Below are 14,094 nucleotides of genomic sequence, written 5' to 3' on the forward strand. Positions count from 1 at the left end.
TTTGAAAGGACCTTGTGGGTGAAGGTCCTCTCTGCCCTCTCATGTTGCCAAACATCCGGGACCCACCCTCTCTCATACCTTTGCCTTCATTCCAAACCCCCAATTCTGTCAAAAGCCTCCAAAACATCGACCATGCTCCTCACTTGAATTGTTCTTGATCCTCGTTTCGTTGTAATGTTCTCTGTCACCAGGGAACATTACTATTCTTTCCTTGCTTTCACATAAGCCTCTTTGCAAAAAGTCTGCCTGATCCTTCACCATACCAGCGTCCGTCTCTCATCCTCACCTGGATCGGCGATATGCTCTTGCCGCACCCGTCATCTCCAACTCACACTGCTTAACACCGACCACTTTTCCACCCTCGACCTTTTTCCTCTTACCGTAACGTTACCGCTCATGTTGTCCATGTCTACCATTTACAGTGCTGTTGGCCTCTCGGATCGGTCGACCTCGATATCAAACCCAGCGGTTCAGCAAGACCCAGCGGCATATGGGTGCAAAAGGTGGAATAACTCTGAGACCTATTTCAACAGCGGCTTGCCCACGCCTCCAGGGTCAAGGGCCATGCCGGGAGTAGTTGTGGGTAGCAGCTATGCTGCACTTCCTCCACCTACTTTCCAGCAGGACCGTGGGTTGCCAGACGGAGCCAACGCTTCTCGTCCACGCAGAACTCCAGCTGCTGCACCAGCGCCAGTGAACCATGTCTATGCTCTAGCACCTCCGACAAATGGGATGAGCGTATACAACCATCGAGCCTCCGATCAGAACAGCGTGAATGCCATCGCACCTCACCTTCAAATCCCAGAATCAGTGAACAAGAGCAAAGGGAGTCTGGCCGAGTTTGCTGCAGAGATCACATGTCTCTTCTGGTTCGAAACAGGGTCTACACTTCAATACGCGGAAAATCTCCCAGAGGATGCACCTGTCGATAGAGGGTTGCTTCCTGATGCCGTACCGGCCATCGGCTTCCGAAAATGGGTGACGACAATCATCAGCACCACTCAGGTTGGGAAGAACGTAATTCTACTCGCCCTATTATTCATCTATCGCCTCAAACGATTCAACCCCAGTGTGAGCGGGAAGCGTGGCAGTGAGTTTCGACTACTGACTATTGCTCTAATGTTGGGAAATAAGTTTCTGGACGACAACACATACACGAATAAGACGTGGGCAGAGGTTTCTGGCATTTCAGTCACTGAAATACACATCATGGAAGTCGAATTTCTGAGCAATATGCGGTACGCCCTCTACGCCTCGGCTGAAGAGTGGAGTGAATGGAAATCCAAATTGGGAAGGTTTGGCGCGTTTTACGACAAAGCCTCCAAGCTCCCCTTGGTTGATGAGAGCAGAGCGAATGGCGTCACTCCTGTCACGCCCACCACTCAGAGCTTCCCCCAAAAGTTGCCCTCACCTCCTTCAACTCATCACAGTGTCAGTCCGTATGGTGTCTCACCTTCGCTCAACAGTCGTTACCCTGTTCTACCACATCCTGCATCTACAGCCACGCAACTTCCGAGCTCACCACTTCGGCAACAAGTTGGATTGAGAGGATATCAACAGGAGCGAAAACGGAGTGCCGACTATTCTGCCGAGCTCCCTCCAGCAAAAAGGCAACAATTCCCTGGCCAGCTCTCGGACAATATTGGCAGTAGAGGAATTTCGCATCCGTACAATCCAGGTACTTTGAGAGTTTCTCCAACACACTCCTCCAGCGTGGCAAACACTGGCGTTCCGGCAACATTGATGGAGATCCCAAGGCTGGACATTCCCAGACCACCTCCCTCTCTGCCGATTTCAAATCCTCAAACCTCCCTATTCCCGGTTCAGACGAATAGAGCACTGTCGACCGTGTATCCACCCACAACGGGTACCTATTCTCATCCTGTCACACCGATATCTGCAGTACCGCAGTCCCTCTTCCAAAATCCCGTTCCCAACCTAGGCGATGGTTCTCGAGCTATCAACACCCTGCCTTCAGCACACACATCACCATCCAACGGGTACACTACCACTACTCCTACTCTACCGGGACTATCACCCTCATACTTCTTGACGCATCGCACGTCTCCATATCGACCAGTCCGTCATGTCAACACACTTTTGATACCACCACCATCGGCTGCTTTACAGATGCCAGTCAGGAATATTCCTGCTGATCAGATCCACTACCATCCTTTGAGCAAAGCAAACACAGAGCGCCGGATTGGACCACTCCCCAATTTTCATCCCGATGGTTGGCAGCATAGCAATGTTTCCACGCCTATTACTCAACATCAATACCCATTCTAGCAGTCGGTTCCTCGACACTGTAGATTTCTTTGGCCGTGCAGAAAGCATGGCGCCCTTCTCATGCATAGCTCGGCGGACTCTGTTTTGATTATTTTTGTGCTCCATGCACTGGGTTTAGCGAAAAAGCATTTCAATGGCGCTGGGATTAGATGGTATTATGGCAACATACGGCAGGCTCAGAATACCTTGTCTAAACAAGACAAAAGAAGTGTACAGAACTAGAAGATCCAGCATGAACTGGACAACAAGACTTTGGCTCTCCCAATGCGTGGGAGAGGCCAACAGCGAGGGATTGAGCAAGTCGATCGAAATCCAAAGCTTGATGAACCCTCGAATTGTTTTCATATAATTTGTGACACTCCTGTAACACGAACACGAGAAAGGCCGACGGTCATCTTGATCCCCTTACGATCAGGTGATGCATGCCAAGCCAATTCACTCTCACCATAAATCTGGCTCAGTAATTCACCGGCTCTTCTCTGATCCTGCGGAAGGAGACAACGAGGTGAAGTAAAGCTCGACACATAGAGCCATCTCGTAGGGATGGTGTCCAACGGAACCTAAGGCTCATCACAAACGATGCAGCGTCTATGTGAGCAGCCTTTTTGCAAGGATGCGCAAGACACTACTCCTTGTGTTTATCCATGGCTTCAAAGTAAGTTCGTTGCGAGGGAGGATGCGGTCTTCTACCCAGCAGACAGAATGCGACCTTGTGACGCCGACCGTATCGCTTCTCTCTGTTGCAGTACCCTTGGGTCTCAGGATACTGATACTGCCCTCTTTAGGGCGGCGATGACACCTTTGCTGTCTTCCCAGAACATCTGCGGGCGCTCGTGAGCCATTCCCTCCCGAACATCGATGTCGTCACTGTGACATATCCCAAATTCGAGACGCGGGGCGAGCTCAGAGACTGTGTGGCTCGGTTTCGAGAATGGTATGCTGTGCGAGTCTGTCTGTCTACCGCGGAGCGCCCTACTGAAAGAGATCATGATTGCAGGCTCCAAAACAAGGTCATCGATCTAGAGGTCGCGCGCTCGACTCCATCTCCGACCGTGGATCCTTCGGTCCATGTCATACTGATCGGCCACTCGATGGGTGGCATTGTCGCAGCCGAGACGTACCTGCAACTCGCGAGTGAGCAACCCATCCCAGCGCGATCTTCGGCGCAAAATCCCGAACGGCGAAATTTTCCTTCCAACACGACATTGGGTTCAACAACATCCACCTCCCATCCAACACCATCGCACCATGAGCCGGATCCGATGTCTCATAACTTCATGTTCCCTCATATCCAAGGCGTATTGGCTTTCGACACCCCTTTCCTTGGATTGGCTCCGGGGATGGTGGCCCACGGACTCGAGGGCGGGCACAAAGTCGTCGCCAACGCCTATAACACCTACTCCGAAGTTGCCTCCATGTTTGGTTGGGGTTCCAAGTCCGAACCCAATGTCTCGTCGACCTCGTCGACTTCTGGCGCCAAATCCATTGGCGCCCTACCAGCGCCAGCTTCCTCTACGGCAGACGCGGCAGCTGCCCCTAAATGGCAAGCTTGGGGGAAGTACGCAATGTTCGCTGGTGCGGCTGGCGCGGTAGTCGCAGGCGGTGCCGCAGCCTTATACTCGCAACGCGAGAAGCTGAGTGCTGGTTGGAAATGGGCTAGCGACCACTTGCTGTTTGTGGGGGAGCTGTTCAAGCCGGAGCACCTGCGTAAGCGGGTCGAGTCTTTGGAACAGGAATGCAAAGAACGAGGAGCTGGATGCGCAAATCTGTACACCAATCTTGGGAAGGGAGCCAGTGGCGGATATGGCATCACGGAAACCTTGGCCGGCAGGGAGAGGACATTCTGCAACCTACCCGTGCATGTCAGCCGCGATCGAAAAGAAGGCAGAGATACCATGCAAGAAACATCAAACGGATTCAAATGGATCAAAGCTGTCAACGACAAGGCTTCGGACGAGACTACAGCGCACGTTTCCATGTTTATTCCACGAGATAACCCGGGATTCTACGCCCTCGGAGAGTATGCAAAAGAGTGTATCGCGCAGTGGACCGATCGGGGCTGGTACCTCGCGTCCACTGGACCGACATTTCTGAAGCCCGATGCCAACCACATGGGGTTGGGCGAATCACCGGATGGGGGCTGGGTGAAGCCTGATGCTGATGAAATAAGAGCCCGAGAGAGAGCAAAGGATCGCTATGGCAGTTCCTACAAGCACTCTGACGTCGATGCCGATGCCGATACCGAAGGAACTCTAGGTAAGGACTGGGATTCTCTCGACCTTCACCGTGGTAAAGATGGTGTTGATCTGTTAGACGATGAGGACGTCAGGATGAGAGACGAGGATGAAGAGCTTGAGGGAAGCGTGATTGTTGAGAAAATGGCAGCTAACGGAGAGGTGCCATTGCCGAAGTCGAGAAGTAATACTGGGGTATGACGACTCGATGAAAAAGTTCCTCCATGTTTGGAAAATCAGACCACTGGAGGTGAAGAGGTCATGAGATGAGACATGAGATACGAAACACGACACGATACGATACAACGAGCTCAAACTGGCTGTACAGCCGCTGGAGGATCAACCACCGACACCTTTATCGGAAAGCACATCCCAATCTCGGAAAGACATCCATTAGCTTGAGGGCGGGATAAGGCATCAGCAGGCTGAGCTTACGTCCGGCAAACGGAAATGTATGGTGCCTAGGAGATCTTGTTTCTACACAGAGAAATCCGGATACAAAGACAACACGAACACGGACTTGGTTACAAGTTGAAATGATCAAACAGTTTGACTTCAGCATAAGACTGAATCGTTCTGGTGCTATATCGGCCCGCTGTGGGCTCTCAGGACTTTGAGGGAGTTATATCAGTCTTTTTACTTGATAAATCAAAAGCCACAGCAGCAAAGGAATCCTCCGTTCTGGTGGAGGGGTTAGAATTCTCTGTCGACTGGGTGTGAAAGGAGAGTTTCTTTGTGTGCTCGAAGGGCCCCTTCATCTGCGTTTCCTTGTGGATTGTTTGCTCCCTAGGTCTCGTTCCGTTGGTATATCTCCCGACCAGGCACTTCTCTTTGCCTATTCTTTTGCGCAGAGTCACACTTGGGGGGCGGGGAAGCTTCATCCTGTCCCACTCTGTTCCTCGATGCCCCGCTTCTCCGGTATCCTCTTCTTGCCCTCGTCGACCATGCCTTCGCAACCCGTAACCTTGCCCGCGGCGTTTTCCACCATGCCCAATATCGACGACTGTGCAGGCTGCTGTTGCTGAGGGGTGGTGGTGGAAGTTGATTGTGCCTTGGCGTCTTTCATCTCTTGCACGGCTTCGGCTTTTGTCTGTTCGCCCGAGTCATAGCCAACGGCGGAGGAGATGGCGCCTTGGACGTACTTGCGTTTCATTTTGGTTAGGTGAATAGATGTGATTAGGCGGAAGATAAGTTACCTTGACGTGGCCGCCGAGCATTGAGGCCTGGGACTCTGAGGCGGAGGATTGGTCTGTCGACATGGTGAAGTTATATCTCAGATGGTCTGGTCTGGTCTGGTCTGGTCTGGTGTCTTGACTTTGCAGTTGTTGAGTTCAAAAACGTTCGTTGATTTGGGGGGTTGTTGAGATATTATATTTCTTGAGACTTCAACGCGGTTGAACGGTGTTCTTAAATCCTGGACCTTGCCGGCTCGTCTTGTGTATTTCAACTCTGAACTCCGAACTCATGTAGACAGGACTTGGTGGTTGGATTCAATGACGCTGTCGCCAAGGCTATGGTTGTGATGGAGGTTGCCGATGATGTCATGCTATTTTACTACAGGCTCACTATGTGGTAGCGGTAGACAGCCTTTCACATGGTTGTTTTTCTGTCTGTCTTTGTTTGTCTTGTTTGTCTCATTTGTCAATCGTCTTCAAGCTGTCCAGCGCCGCCGAGTCCGAGCCTATCACCCTATCAGCACCACCCACCACACCTTTCCATCCTCATCCTTACACCCTCCCTTTTTCAGCCTCGTTCCAGATTAGGAAATCGTCTCGCTCTCCCATGATTGCCGAGGTTTGTTTTTTTGCTGTCGCTCGCCTGCCTATACGCGACCTATCCCAATACCGAACATTTGTTACGAATCCTGCGTTTCGTTCGCGAGTTCCTCGGCGTTCTCTGTCCTACCTTTCCTTGATCCCTCGCTCTGCTGTTTTTAATTATTTTTTTTGGTTTTGTCTATTCGTGTGGAAATAGGAGCTTGGGTTGAATTTGAAAAAAAAAAAAACGTACAAAGCTAACCTGCAATGGCGTTTTAGTGGATAGAAGAGCCATTGGATTTGATCTACTCTGGTCTGGTCTGATCTGATCCATCCGACATCGCGTCCGCCACGCTTGCTTTACTCCCTTGCTTGCTTTGTTGCATGCATGCGTATCGCTCGTCTTTCGACTTCACTTCCGTTTCGTCAATGTGTCTCCCCCTCCCTCCTCGGTAAACGACCCGCACGAACCATGTCGACGACCCGGTTTGAGGTGCTTCAGGGCAACAAGCCCATCTCTTTTCGGCGGCTGATGGCCTTGAAAAGGGTTGACGATAATGTTTTCGAATCGTTGACCCCAGCCTGGCCGCCGGCCCCGTTTCGGAGAGCATTTGGGGGTCATGTCTACGCCCAGGCCATGTATGCTGCTAGCAAGACCGTCGAGCCGGGGCTGGTGGTTCATGTATGTTCCCTTTTACCCCCTATTTCCAGCTTGAGTTTGATGTTGTTGGGTCTCGTTTCTTGTTGTTGACGGCTTTGGTGTCCCTTCGGGAGTGGTAGCAAATGACTGGGTACTTTATCCTACCCGGCGCCATTGACATCCCGTACGTGTACCGCGTGCGTAAGATCCGAGATGGCGGCATGTACTGCTTGCGAGGGGTCGACGTCTATCAACACTCCGAGGACGCCGGGCAGGGCGCGTCGCCGTGTTTTGTCGCCACCGTCTCGTTCAAGCGATCGGAAAAGGGCATCAAAAAGTGGACCGACTTCGAGTACCAGGAGAAGCCCAAGGACCACCTCCAGAGGGAATACCACAGTGTCCTGGACGGCCTCAAACCGGAAGACCATCCCCTGGCACCCGGCGCCGACGCTCTCTGGTGGGAACTGGAAGAGAAAGAGTTCTGGAGTAAGAGCGCGGCCGCGTTCCCCGGGGTGGAAACCCGAAGGGTCGACATGACCAAGTATAACGACAAGGTGGAACCCGGGGGTAGACCAAACGGAGAGCAAGCGCCGCGCTGGCGCCAGTTGCTCTTCTACCGCCTCTACCAGGATGACGACCCGGCAGAGGCGAGGGAGAGGGATGAGGCTGCCAACGACGTGAACCTGCACGCCGCGGCCCACCTGTACGCGTCGGATCGGAACTCGCTCTTCCTCATCCAGCGCGCGCTGGGGTACGAGGCCGTCCGCACCACCATGGCGTCGCTGTCGCACACGGTCATCTTCCACGGCCTGGCCGACCACCTGCGCATGGTCGACGACAGCAAGCCCGACAGGCCCTCCAAGTGGTTTGTCCAGGAGTCGTGGACCAGCAACGGCGCCGACAACCGGGGCTGCCACCACAGTCTCCTCTGGGACCCCAACACCGGCAGGGTCATCGGCACCTCCATGCAGGACGGCATGGTGAGGGTTCCAACCGACATGGTCAACAAGGTCTTTGGGAACGCCAAAAGCTTGTCGGTGCCGGAAGAGGCTCGAACTGACAAGGCTGGTAGTAGCGGCGGTAGTGGTAGCAAGTTATAAGAAAGGGGTGATTCCTTTTTGAACTTGGGAGAGATTTGCACGGATCCATTATCATATAGATTGATGTGTAGATTGGATTGGATTGGATTGATTGGAACCGATTCAGCGAGTCCGCGATTCATGATACCACGATACTAGCTACCTATCTACCTACCTATCTCGAATACCTCGAATACCTCGAATACCTCGAATACCTCGAATACCTCGAATACCTCGAATACCTCGAATACCTCGAATACCTCGAATACCTCGAATACCTCGAATACCTCGAATACCTCGAATACCTCACAGCTTACTCGTACCGCCTTGTCACTTGTTATTCGGTCATGTTGGATATAGTAATAGCAAGCCTTACTTGCTTGCTTGATAAGAGGAGACGCACATATACCACGCTCGCGGACACGCTCACGGTTACGGCCACCTTTAGTTTCAGTTTTAGTTTTCAGTCTGCTATGCATACCGCGCCACGAGACCCTTTTTTTTTTCTTTTCTTGTGGCTAAGTGTCCGGACAGAGTGAGAGGATTTGGAACTTGGAATTGGAAATGGGGAAGACGTGTAGGATTGTGAGTATGATTGTGACGGTGCTTGGTTGTATAGGAGGTCTCCAGCTCCAGATCTCACACACAGAGAGGGAGAGAGAGAGGGGAAGAAGAGGAGGAAAAGACTCGATGATGACCAGAACATTCATGACTCGTCCGACGGGTCAAGAAACTCGGTTTCGGTCGCTAGAACCCACCACCGTGCCACTCCCGTCGTCGGTTCTGGTGTTGGTCCCGGCGTCTGTCCTCGTCCCTGTCCCTGCTTCATGCGGCTGGCGCGTGCTGCCCGGCAATTCGTGAATCATGGCTTCGGTCGAGGCGAGTTCTGACAGCACGCCCTTTTCCGTCGTAGTGGTTGTGGATGAAAGCTCGGCCTTTGCGGCGGCGGAAGGGGAAAATGGTCGGGAAAAGTTTGCGACCTGGTGGTGGTGGTGATGATGATGATCGCCTTCCAACTCGGGCTTGGAGTATGCTTCTTGCCTGCTCCGCTGCGTGTGTCGCTTCCGTCGTACGACCATGTAGTAGTAGCCACAGAGGCAGAGGATGGCTAAACCGCCAACGCCCACGCCGACGCCGATGCCGACTTGTGCCCCAGTGGACAGGTCCTGCCGTGGCGGTTGAGAGGTTATCACTCGCGTCGGCCGAGATACTGGATGGAGCATGGACTCATCTGTCTATGTTTACCTTGGATCTCTCTTCATCCTGGATCACAAAGTCTGCCGACTGTGCTAGAAAGGTGCCCTCCTTGGCAGAAGCAGCCGTGGTAACAAAGGCGAAGCAGTACTCGCCCCTATGCAAACATTAGACACCTCCAAGTAGAACGACATCAAAATCTCCATGACGGGAGAGTCGTACGGGATCAGTGAGCGAGACTCGTTCATAAGAGACGCGGGCCAAGCCGAGAAATCGAGTTGGCACGCCGGCACCGATACATGGGCGAAATAGTAATATGTCATCTGTTCTCCCTCTTCTTTCCGAAGCCAAATATCGCATTCGGCAGGGTCGCCGCTTATGGAATAAAAAGTCAAAATCGGTCTGATCAGTCACGATCTTTGAGAGCACTCACGCCTGTTGTTCCCATTGGATGGAGCTCGAACGGGGATTTAGAGAATAGGTTTCGCCCTCAGCCGGAGCGGTGACCTGGATAGTCGCGACCAAACACGCCAATTCAACAAGAAGTAGCAACGACAGCGGGAGGAAACAAGACATGGCAAAAGAGGATGAGGCGACGATTTTCAAACCAAACAACGGATAGAACGAGAAAGAAAGAGCTCTCCAACGGAAGGTTGTTCTTGAGCAGCATACATCCCAGCACATGGCCAGGGGACCTTTGGGCCCAGATACCACAGCCTTAGCGGGAGACACATGATTTGATCGACTTGGGCCTAGAATGCGATGATGGCGAGCAAATACGAGGTCTACCCCTCCTTTTCCAAGGAACGTAGCGGTCAGCAAGAAGCAGTAAAGATTCCCTGTCGATTTGGCGATGGTCTAGGGCGAGGCCTGTTGTCCAAACATGACGCCAAGTGCCACCGCAAAGAGACGACGACGCTGCTGTCGATAGAAAGCAGGAGGACGTTGTATGAAGTGAGGTGTGAAGGCAAGAAGAGGAAATGATCGGAAGAAGGAGAGTCCCGGGATGCGGGGCTATATTTATCCGAATACGACTGGACTCGGAAAAATCCACTCAGCAGCCACCGATGATGCCGACTCTTATCTACAAATGCAACCTAACCCACAACCTCGATCTTTTCTCTAACCTCACGCCGAGCTGGCACAGGACTGAAGTCGCATACAATCAGAACACTGACATATTGTCCAACTACAGTCCTGCATGGCAGTTCGAGACCCAAGGCAACGTCATCTAGAGGAGTATCACAGCCTACATATACAGCCAAACCAGGTTCCCACGAGTTTCACCCGATAGACAAGCAATATGGGCATTGAAATACGCCCCATCACTTCAGCAGACATTCCCTCGGCGGTGGAATGCATCCAGCTTGCATTCGCCGACGATCCCTATCATCTGTGGGTCTTTGACGGTGCAAAGTTCAACAAGGAGCGCAACTTTGCTAGTCTCAAGGCAAAATGTGAGTGGGGGATGCGCAACGCATTGTTCTTTGTGGCCAAGGACACAGATGACAAAGAAGGCAGAGTGCTTGGAGTCAGCATGTGGATGAAGCCCCGAAACATCAACCAGAAGCAGACATGGTCCGAGTGGATCGACGACTACGTCCTCTGGTTCAAGCAGGGGTGGAATCTTCTCCGGTACCAGGGCCGTGGCGGGTTGAGGACGAATCGGTACTGGATCTGGAAGCGGGAGCAGGCCATTGCTCAGTCAGAAATCTGGACTGACCCGGAAGGGTACTACTTCTGCAACATTGTCACCGTCAGGCCGGGCACCCAGGGAAAAGGAATCGGGCGCCAACTCTTCGAGATTGTCACCGACATGGCGGACAAAGAAGGCCGCCAGTGTTATCTGGAGTCTTCCAGGGACAAGCCCAACATTGCGATATATGAGAAGATGGGCTTTCGACTGGCCCGCAAGATGGTCTGCGAGGAGGGAGGGGATGTGTGCGACCTGTTCTGCATGGTCAGAGAGCCCCAGCCCAAGCCGTGAATTGGGCAGCCTGGATCGCACGTCCGCTAGGGCTTGCTGTATCTACAACCACAATGTTGATTCGCAAGCAGGCATGTCGTCGCCGTTCTCGTCTGATCAGTTAAGGGCACGAATGACGGAGACAAGAGCTGACTTCTGGGCGAGTTCTCAGTGTCATTGGCAGTCCATGCCCGGTGTCCAGTGTCCAGGGTGTGCTTGCCAGGGTGCTGCCGAAATCCTGACCGTCCGGCTCTTCAGCACAGCCTGTCAAACCATGTCGTTACCGGGGCCTGCTTCAATGTGCCTTCAAGGGGTAGTTGTTCATGCGCGGCTGACGCAGCGGCAGTCGATACTTGTATTTTTCTGCTTCCCCGGAACGACACTGACGAGATCCACGACGGAGAACGATGTGAGCTCCATGATTCGCGGTTCGTTGGCCAGGGAGCAGTTTGAGTCTGGAAGTCGTCCTCAAGCTGGTGGCAAGCTGTCAGATGAGACGCACTTTAGATGACATTTGTGGTGATGATTGATCCTGGCATTCTCAGTCTGCGACAGTAATTTGGACTGACAATTCAAAGTCAATGTAGTCTAAAACTTTTGAAAGCCAGGGTTTACCTTTTAGCAATGATTATTTTTATGTCCTGGACAACTCGGGCACTCGAGCTGAAGTAAAACCCGAGGACCAGAGCACTCGGAGCCATCTCTTGTAGATTGTGTCCAATAACCCGCACGCTGGGAATGAACAGGAAGAACAGGGTTATTCTGGTATCAATTGCAAGAATGGATTGATCAGCGTATCCCACACCAACTCGACAAAATACGACTACCGAATACGGCCTCTCAAATATGGATATTTCTCCTCAAAACGGCCGAGCGCCGCAGCAAGCAGCCTGGCTGCGTCTAAAATCCGCCTCCACTCGCGCCAGTCTCGAAAGGGTGTTTCAGACTTGTCTGAAAGCGGTAGGTTTTTAAAATCGGTTTTCCGAGGCGCGGAGATAGACAAGGGTTCGCTTCCTGGCTGTGAGGACCTGTGAGTGGATGGTGGCGAGACAGGTGAGTCGTAAGTGGTCAGTGGGGGAGGAGAAAAGCAAAGATGCGTGACTGGGCTGGGTGCAATCCATCTCCGAGCGTCCCTAACATCCGTGCCCCTCGTTCCAACCAACCACAAGTTGTAGGAGACCAGAGTTTCGCGAAGGATGCATCAGAGCGAGTGAGTAGCATTGGTAGACACCTGCAGGCGTGGGCAGATGTGTAGATGAGATGCGCAGATGGAGTTACTGGAGTTTACTTTGCCGCAACCCTTTACATCATCATTGACACTCACAAACAAACTTCCCACGCCCGCTTTCATTCGAGGCCGTCCTTCAGCTGGTGAGAGAGAGGGGTATAAATGTCGTTGAAAGGAAAGGACATGTGCTGAACACTTTCCATCTCTATCTCATTCTCAATCTCAAGCCTCAAAACACTGTTTGTTGGGCAACTATATAAACCCGCATTTCATCACCAATCCTTGTCCAACACCTCCATCAACAATTTCTCCTCCCACAATGGCTTCAAACCTGCCCAAGGAGTACAAGGTCGCCTTCTTCGAGGCCGCAGGTGAACCACTCAAGTTCAAGCAGGTCAAACTGGAGCTGCCAAAGCCGGGCGAAGTGCGTCCACTCCTTTCACCTCGTCAACTCTATACTAAGCTATACATTCTCAGATCTTGGTCAAGGTCCTTGCCTGTGGCGTTTGTCACTCCGACCAAGTCGTTCGCTACGGAATCATGGGCAACAGATTCCCCATTATCCCCGGCCATGAGATCATTGGCGAGGTTGCTGCCGTACCGGATAGTGAGCATCGCTGGAAAGTGGGAGAACGCGTTGGCGGACCGTGGCACGGCGGTCATGACGGCACCTGTGTTGCGTGTCAGCGTGGGCTTTTCCAGATGTGTGAGAAGGCAGCAATCAACGGAGTCACCAGGGATGGAGTAAGTCTGTCCTCGTCGATGGCACGCTCGTTTCGCTGATCTCTATTTTTCCCCAGGGATATGCGGAATATGTCATTCTCAGGACAGAGGCTGTTGTTCGAGTACCCACCGACGTTGACCCAGCTGAATTCTGCCCTGTACTTTGCGCCGGAGTGACCGTGTTCAACTGTAAGTTTGCACTCATCCTGTCGATCGTGCTCACCGGGCAAGACTGACTAGACGACCCCGGCAGCTTTGCGGCAACAAAGAGTCCTTGCTGGTTCGCTCGTTGCGGTCCAGGGACTCGGGGGTCTCGGACATCTTGCATTGCAGTATGTCAGTAAGATGGGGTACAGGACGGTCGCCATCTCCTCCAGTTCCGAAAAGAGGGAGTTCGCCACCCAGCTGGGAGCTCATGAATACATCGATGCATCTCAGGGCGACATTGGTGAACAGCTGCAGAAGTTGGGAGGCGCAGCGTGTATTCTGTTCACCGCGCCCAACGAGAAACTTATTCCTTCTTTGCTCACTGGGCTTGCGCCGGTGGGCAAGCTCATTATCCTGGCAGCAACAGCCCCCGTCGAAGTAAATACTGCCTTCATGATGGGCAAGGGCCTCAGTCTTCAGGCATGGCCCAGTGGACACGCTCTTGACAGTGAAGAAGCCATTTCGTTTGCTCAAATACACAATGTGCACGTTATGATTGAGAAATTCCCACTGGATAAGGCCAACGAGGCCATGGAGAAGATGGTCAGCGGCAAGGTTCGGTTCCGAGGAGTGCTCATTCCATAGGGTGGAGTGATCGGCTGGTAGCAAAAGTCAAGGAGCGCTGAAATATGATAGGACGCGATGGGCGACAGTTGACAGGATGGATAATACCAAGCAATATGCAAGCTCTTTGTGGTTTTGTGGGCGATGTGTTTCTCGTTTTCTGCACGGAACACGAACCCTAGGGTATGTGCTCGTCCAAGGCAACCATGGGGA

The 14,094-nt window shown here is 52.6% G+C and overlaps 7 protein-coding genes across 7 annotated transcripts; 5 read left to right on the top strand and 2 right to left on the bottom strand.

Moving 5' to 3' along the window:
• Positions 1 to 405: 405 nt before the first annotated feature.
• On the top strand, positions 406 to 2,289 carry AYO21_00966 (hypothetical protein; the record flags this gene model as incomplete). Its single annotated transcript, XM_022650953.1, has 1 exon — positions 406 to 2,289. One exon carries the CDS (start codon positions 406 to 408, stop codon positions 2,287 to 2,289), a length of 1,884 nt encoding a protein of 627 aa, XP_022516956.1.
• Positions 2,290 to 2,902: 613 nt separating this feature from the next.
• On the top strand, positions 2,903 to 4,724 carry AYO21_00967 (hypothetical protein; the record flags this gene model as incomplete). Its single annotated transcript, XM_022650954.1, has 3 exons — positions 2,903 to 2,944; positions 3,075 to 3,223; positions 3,287 to 4,724. 3 exons carry the CDS (start codon positions 2,903 to 2,905, stop codon positions 4,722 to 4,724), a joined length of 1,629 nt encoding a protein of 542 aa, XP_022516957.1.
• Positions 4,725 to 5,400: 676 nt separating this feature from the next.
• AYO21_00968 (hypothetical protein) lies at positions 5,401 to 5,782 on the bottom strand (the record flags this gene model as incomplete). Its single annotated transcript, XM_022650955.1, has 2 exons — positions 5,401 to 5,664; positions 5,720 to 5,782. The coding sequence occupies 2 exons, from the start codon at positions 5,780 to 5,782 to the stop codon at positions 5,401 to 5,403; spliced, it is 327 nt and encodes a 108-aa protein (XP_022516958.1).
• Positions 5,783 to 6,752: 970 nt separating this feature from the next.
• On the top strand, positions 6,753 to 8,020 carry AYO21_00969 (hypothetical protein; the record flags this gene model as incomplete). Its single annotated transcript, XM_022650956.1, has 2 exons — positions 6,753 to 6,962; positions 7,061 to 8,020. 2 exons carry the CDS (start codon positions 6,753 to 6,755, stop codon positions 8,018 to 8,020), a joined length of 1,170 nt encoding a protein of 389 aa, XP_022516959.1.
• A 704-nt stretch (positions 8,021 to 8,724) lies between these two features.
• On the bottom strand, positions 8,725 to 9,769 carry AYO21_00970 (hypothetical protein; the record flags this gene model as incomplete). Its single annotated transcript, XM_022650957.1, has 4 exons — positions 8,725 to 9,165; positions 9,245 to 9,350; positions 9,416 to 9,568; positions 9,627 to 9,769. The coding sequence occupies 4 exons, from the start codon at positions 9,767 to 9,769 to the stop codon at positions 8,725 to 8,727; spliced, it is 843 nt and encodes a 280-aa protein (XP_022516960.1).
• Positions 9,770 to 10,496: 727 nt separating this feature from the next.
• AYO21_00971 (hypothetical protein) lies at positions 10,497 to 11,180 on the top strand (the record flags this gene model as incomplete). The annotated part of the gene is made up of 1 exon (XM_022650958.1): positions 10,497 to 11,180. One exon carries the CDS (start codon positions 10,497 to 10,499, stop codon positions 11,178 to 11,180), a length of 684 nt encoding a protein of 227 aa, XP_022516961.1.
• Positions 11,181 to 12,706: 1,526 nt separating this feature from the next.
• On the top strand, positions 12,707 to 13,902 carry AYO21_00972 (hypothetical protein; the record flags this gene model as incomplete). The annotated part of the gene is made up of 4 exons (XM_022650959.1): positions 12,707 to 12,811; positions 12,865 to 13,131; positions 13,188 to 13,299; positions 13,364 to 13,902. 4 exons carry the CDS (start codon positions 12,707 to 12,709, stop codon positions 13,900 to 13,902), a joined length of 1,023 nt encoding a protein of 340 aa, XP_022516962.1.
• Positions 13,903 to 14,094: the final 192 nt, after the last annotated feature.

The sequence above is a fragment of the Fonsecaea monophora genome (genome assembly GCF_001642475.1).
Source record: "Fonsecaea monophora strain CBS 269.37 chromosome Unknown Scaff3, whole genome shotgun sequence".
In the NCBI taxonomy this organism is placed as follows: Eukaryota; Fungi; Ascomycota; class Eurotiomycetes; order Chaetothyriales; family Herpotrichiellaceae; genus Fonsecaea; species Fonsecaea monophora.